Source organism: Toxorhynchites rutilus, chromosome 3 (assembly GCF_029784135.1).
Source record: "Toxorhynchites rutilus septentrionalis strain SRP chromosome 3, ASM2978413v1, whole genome shotgun sequence".
Classification (NCBI taxonomy): domain Eukaryota; kingdom Metazoa; phylum Arthropoda; class Insecta; order Diptera; family Culicidae; genus Toxorhynchites; species Toxorhynchites rutilus.
This window is the reverse complement of record NC_073746.1, coordinates 43,715,527-43,721,830: the sequence shown is the minus strand read 5'-3', so window position 1 is coordinate 43,721,830 and position 6,304 is coordinate 43,715,527. Positions and strand designations below refer to the sequence as shown.

The following is a 6,304-nucleotide window of genomic DNA, read 5'->3' as shown; positions in this document are numbered from 1 at the left end:
TGGAAATGGATTTTAATGTGATAAAACGCACTCCCATACCGTCTTCTATCTATATAAATAAAAATGGATCGCCGAATGTGTTGATAAGAGCAAAGGAATTGTCCGATTTAGGGTTGTCTTCATTCTATCATATTTTCTGTATCAAACATTTATTCCATGCAACGGTGAAACATGTTATTTGCAAGTGGATGAAAAACTTGCACGAGAATTGTGTCTGAAAATAATTTGATATTATAATGTCGAGTTTTGGTAGAAGTACTGAAATTTTAAAGTAAAAAAATAATTTTAAAGGGTAGATTAGAGATCAATCAATGAACAGTTCTGCGATTGGACCAATGAACGTGCGCTTAGTAAGAATACGTAGATGTGATAACGGAAAATAAATTTTGGGCGGGACGAAGTTTGCCGGGTCAGCTAGTGGTACATAAATATGTACCCTACAACTCCCATACATAGCAACTTGTGCATATTTAAGGCAAAAAAGTTTTTCTAACAAAAACTTTTTTTTTCCTCGAAAATTATCTATGTTTTTATGGGTGTAAAGTTATAGAAAAAATCAATAACAGGTACAAATGGTTTTATGATGGCCCTAAGGTACAGTTTTCAGCTTGTTTTTGTAGTCAAATATAATACGATTTAATTCAGAGAACAACAACAGCTCTCAAACAATAGTCATCTGCCAAAAATCTCTTGAACGCTCGGTCAGGTATCGGATAGGTGTTGTAGATTTAGGTATCCATTAAGAGTCACTGTAGATATGATATCCATTATATGGTCTGGAGTTCGATAATACAGAAGGTACGAAAATGAGTAGAGTATGTGTGGTAGTGTTGGCAATAGTTAGAAAATGTTTCAGTATGCCAAAACTCAGTTATACTCACATGGAGTAGTGCCAAAACTGATACCATTGTGCTAATGAAAATGGTGCCAATGGTGATGCACTTGCCAATACTACCGCACCTATCCTATATTGATTTTACTTTCTAACAGTATCCGTACAACTCAATATAATTTACTTATTATTATATCTTCGGAATTTTAGAGGTAGAAGAGACAACGACGGATGCGATTTATAACTTTTATTTGCATTACAAATAACTAAACGGACTAAATTCAGATTGTCATATACCGACAAAAAGGGGTATTCTTTTCGATAGTATATAGTCTTCTAAAAAAAACTGAACGGCAATGTTGCCAGAGAAAGTAATAGAATTCGAATGTAAAAAATTAAATACACAACATTTCTTCCCTCCTCTCGGAATGTCTTCTACGGGGTGTACTTCACGGGAGGGCGGCGAGATCTTGTCGAACGACGTAAGGTGAAGAGAGGTGAATCTGCCTCTTGATGAACCGGGCCACCGGTTGGTGTGTGGAATTCTGGAGAAGATGGTTCGGCTAGAACACTTCTTGAATTTCTCGGAATTACAGGAGTTAATGGTTCCCTCGAACCTGTAATATCATCGTCGAAAATTACAACTGTTGCTCGTGGTGGCGTGTCTTGCTGGCTAATCTCCTTAGCTCCTGGTGCTTCATCCATTAGTCGCCCGTTTACATCGAGTCTCGAACGAATTTGATCGATATGACGCTTATACCGTTTCCCAGCATAGTCGATTTCGTAGTGCAGATCACCTACTCGTTCCCCAATTACACCACGGATCCATTTGTCCATTCGAGAGTTTCCAGACAGAAAGTAAACTGATTGACCCACACAGAATTGCCGAAAAGTACGCTCGAAATTGGCTTGTTGTTTTATCGTAACTTTCTTGTGAACGCTGTCTGGCTTCAGAAGATCTAATCGTGTGCGGAGGGTTCGACCAAGAAACAACTTGGCAGGCGATTCTCCGGTGGTTGCGTGTGGAGCCAAACGATACTGCTGCAGGAAGTTATTCAGGTTCGATTGCAAATTAGATGCAGTTGTTCCCATGGCCTTGAGTGCATCCTTCGTCGTTTGAACATATCGTTCGGCCTGACCATTTGTTGCTGGATGGTACGGGGCTGACAGCTTATGAAACTTCACTCCACTTTTTTGCAAAAACAGCTTGAATTCGCCGGCCGTAAATTGAGGACCATTATCAGATACAACTGTGATTGGTGCTCCGTATCGGGAAAACAGCTCGTCCATAACTCCAATAGTTGTTTCTGCAGTGGTAGAGGTGGTGACCTTGACCTCCAACCACTTACTGTAGGCGTCGACTACAATCAGCAGCATTGAACTTCGGAGGAGCGTGCGCTTGTCGGGCACACTCGAAACAAGATTTCACTGTTGTTTCTATGTCCACATCGATACCCGGCCAGTAAACAAAAGAACGAGCGATTCCTTTCATTTTAACCATACCAATGTGTGCGACGTGAAGATCGTTTAACACTGTCGAACGTAGAACAGACGGTACAACTACTCGGTGCTCAAACAAAAGACAGTTAGCTGCAAGTGTGTACTTCGACTCTGGTGATTTGTATCCAGATCGGGTTACATCGGTGCCGGCTTCCAACAGCTGTACGATCTCACCAAGGCTAGGATCCTTGCGCGTTTCACGAGCGATGTGCTCGGCGCGAATTGGTAGTTGTTCGACCTGATGAATAGCAAAAACATCGAGTTCGTCTTCGCCAATATCTCTAGCCTCACAACAAAACATTTTGTTAACCTCGCATCTTGATAGTAGTTGAGGTATTCGAGAGCAGTAATCTGCATTAACGTTCTGTTTCGTAGATTTGAACACAACATCAAAATTGAAGTGCAAAATTGGAAGCGACTTCGTCGGATGTAGAATTTGACTCAGTGGTTTGCTATCGGTGACCAGTGTAAATCTGCGAGCGTATAGGTAATTGAAAAACTTTTTGACTGCCCATACGATGGCTAGAGCCTCTTTATCTATCTGTGGGTAGCGCTGTTCAGTGTGAGACATAGCACAGCTTGCGTAAGCGATCGGTCGTTCCAGGCCACTTTCCAGTCGGTGGGAGAGAACTGCGCCTAAACCAGTTTTACTGGCGTCCGTGGCCAAGATCAAGGGAAGGTCCGGATCATATTGCATTAGGACCTGCGGTGAGATGAGCGCTGTTTTGATGTCTTCGTAAGCGGCAATTCGCTCTGACTCCCACACGAATGATTCCTCTTGCAGCATGTCTCGCAAACAACGAGATCGGGTGGAGAGATTGGGAATGAAAGCGTTGTGATATGTGGCTTTTCCCAAAAACAGCTGTAACTCATCTGCGCTGGTCGGGCGGGGTGCATTGCGAATGGCTTCGATGTGTTGGTCCGATTTGTGCAAACCGTTTATGTCGATTTTGTGACCCAGACACTCAAGGACTGGGGTGCCGAACACACATTTAGATCGGTTCAAGCGTAAACCGTGGTGCCTCATTCTGTCGAAAACTGCTGTGAGTGCAATTAGCAGGTTCTCGAAGTTGTCTGCAAAGACTATAACGTCGTCAAAGAAATTAATCACATTGGACAAACCTTGAAGCATAGCTTCCATGTGACGTTGCCAGATCGCTGCTCCGTATACTGCTCGTGTCGGACGGACCAACCCATGTGTTGGTGTGTTCAATTTGAGGATATGTCGAAACTCCGCGTCGATGGTTAGATGAGTGTACGCATCCGTCACGTCTAGATGACAGAATAGATTCGCTCCCTTAATTCGGTGGAAGATTGATTCAATATTGGGAATCGGGTGTTCGTCGATGATCATCCGGGGGTTTACTGTTGGCTTGTAGTTACTGGTGATGCGTAGTTTCCCGTTTTTCTTCACTACGATGTGGGTGGGGGACGCCCATTCAGAATAGTCGACTCTCTCGTATACACCAGCAGCTAGCTTTTTGTCGATTTCTTGGGCATACTGGCTTCTCAATGCCAGCGGAACGTCACGAGCTTTGGCAAAGACTGGAACTGTCCCCGATTTCAGATGCACTGATGCGGGAGGTCCTATTAGCTTACCGGGAGTTTCGCTGAAGACATCTTCATAAGTTGCCAACAACTGCGATAGAGCTTGTTGTTGTTTTTTCAGTAACACAGGAGCGGTAGGTACAAGTGAATGCACCGCGTCGTTTTGGGCGAATAGCTCATTCAGGTCCAGTTCACCCGAAAATTTGGCAATCCATTCTCTTCCACACAGCGTATCATAGTCACCGGACACGACGTACAAATCCAGCTTTCGTGTCGTTTTCCCGATGCTGACGTTTACTGGTAGTCGACCCAAACACTGAATACGGTGACCAGTGTCGACACGAAAGCTGGATTTGTACCTCGTGTCCGGTGACTATGATACGCTGTGTGGAAGAGAGTGGATTGCCAAATTTTCGGGTGAACTGGACCTGAATGAGCTATTCGCCCAAAACGACGCGGTGCATTCACTTGTACCTACCGCTCCTGTGTTACTGAAAAAACAACAACAAGCTCTATCGCAGTTGTTGGCAACTTATGAAGATGTCTTCAGCGAAACTCCCGGTAAGCTAATAGGACCTCCCGCATCAGTGCATCTGAAATCGGGGACATTTCCAGTCTTTGCCAAAGCTCGTGACGTTCCGCTGGCATTGAGAAGCCAGTATGGAGAACTGACGATCTGTCCGTAACAATGTAAAGGAGGGTTTGAGCGTCCGTAATTGCGCTTCACTGATGATTCCGCAAGGAGCTCCGGTATCCACTTCCATTTCTAGCATCCGTCCGTCGATGATGACGTTAATGACTCGCTTTACAGACGTGGCGATGGAATGAATTTTGTCCAGAGACTGCACGACGTCTACTTGCATGGCAGGTTCCTCCGATTGTACCTGTGAGGTCGATTGATCGTGGAAATTCCGCTTTGGTGCTCTGCAGACTTTAGAGATGTGGCCTGTCTTCCCACAGTTGAAGCACGTCGCGCTCTGGAACTTACACTTGTTGCGTGGATGGTTACCGCCACATCCACCACACACACTCTGGTCGAATGATGTTTTTTCGTTGTAATTCGGTTTGTGTGACATTTGTAGATACGACGAGGATGAGCTGCTAGGATGTACTCTCCGTGTCTTTGGCCGCTCGTAGCCAAGTTTGTTGGTTGCTTCTGGTGTCAACAATGATCTGGCTATTTGCACTTCCTTGGTTGTGTTGCGAGTAGCTTCAAGGGTGTGTGCAACTTCAAAAGCGTCTTTGAACGTCGCTGGTTTCTTGGCATAATCTCGTCACACATTTTTCGCGATTCTAGACCGTGCTACAGCTGTTCGATGAGCATCCTATCGAGAAATTCACCATACTCGCAATAAGCAGCACCTTGTTTGAGTCGTAGAACGAAGCTGGAAATCGACTCGCCTCTTTGCTGTATGATTTCCCGGAATTTGATGCTTTCTACGTACTTATCCTTAGCTTGGTCGAAGTGGTCGACTAACGTCTTTCGGAGCTCATCATACGGGACATCTGCCGGGTTATTTGGACTCACCAGGAACTTGACGGCATTGTTCAGTTCCGCACCCATATGCCCTCGAGTATAATGAGCGTATTGTGCTTCAGGGATATTACTCAATTGAAGAGCCCACTCAAAGCGGTTGAAGTAGTCCGCTACAGAAGTGGTGTCCGAGGATCGATACTCCGAGACAGAAAACGATGGTGTTTTGGCGGTTGGCGCAGTCGCGGCTTGGACGGGACTCGGGTGCGCCAAATGCGCAAAGGAGGATTTCAAGGCATCCGCTAGCATCTAGCTCTGGGTCCGCCATTGTATTTTGTCACTGAATCAAAACGTACGCGTCCTACTTTCGACCGAAAAACTTGCCTCTAAATCCCACTTCTGACACCAAAATATGATATCTTCGGGATTTTAGAGGTAGAAGAGACAACGACGGATGCGATTTATAACTTTTATTTGCATTACCAATAACTAAACGGACTAAATTCAGATTGTCATATACCGACAAAAGATGGTATTCTTTTCGATAGTATATAGTCTTCTAAAAAAACTGAACGGCAGTGTTGCCAGAGAAAGTAATAGAATTCGAATGTAAAAAATTAAATACACAACACTTATCATTCAATGTTATATTTCAGAAGTGGTATTGTCCAAGCAAAGTCTTCAAAATCCTCAGCCATCGACAAGTAACCGTGTTTTGGAAATGTGTTAGGTAAGAAAATTTGAAATGAGATTTCACGCACTGTACACTTTTCGTTTATCTTCTTACACAAACATTTTTTTTTGTTGATATCAGAAGAGGTATCTTCATCTGCATCGGTGCAGTCAATTATATCAATGCAATTGATGAAACAGATAAACTCAAAGTTAGCCAGTTCTATGGCAGTGATGATATCAGCAGGACAATGCCTGGAACTAACGATTTTGTATCT

At 44.0% G+C, this 6,304-nt stretch overlaps 1 protein-coding gene across 1 annotated transcript; it reads right to left on the bottom strand.

Annotated features, from left to right (window-relative positions):
- Window positions 1–1,267: 1,267 nt before the first annotated feature.
- LOC129773076 (uncharacterized protein K02A2.6-like) lies at window positions 1,268–5,663 on the bottom strand. Its single transcript, XM_055776626.1, has 4 exons — window positions 5,282–5,663; window positions 4,554–5,090; window positions 2,437–4,177; window positions 1,268–2,213 (listed from the first exon to the last, which is right to left on the bottom strand). Exons 1-4 carry the CDS (start codon window positions 5,661–5,663, stop codon window positions 1,268–1,270), a joined length of 3,606 nt encoding a protein of 1,201 aa, XP_055632601.1.
- Window positions 5,664–6,304: the final 641 nt, after the last annotated feature.

Bases quoted from the DNA above. Each gene is read 5' to 3' on its own strand.
- LOC129773076 (XM_055776626.1), bottom strand. From the start codon at position 5,663: ATGCTAGCGGATGCCTTGAAATCCTCCTTTGCGCATTTGGCGCACCCG. The intron at 5,091-5,281 runs GCGAGTCGATTT...ACACCCTTGAAG, and splicing joins GGAAATCATACAGCAAAGAG to CTACTCGCAACACAACCAAG. The intron at 2,214-2,436 runs GTACACACTTGC...GCTCCTCCGAAG, and splicing joins TACAAATCACCAGAGTCGAA to TTCAATGCTGCTGATTGTAG.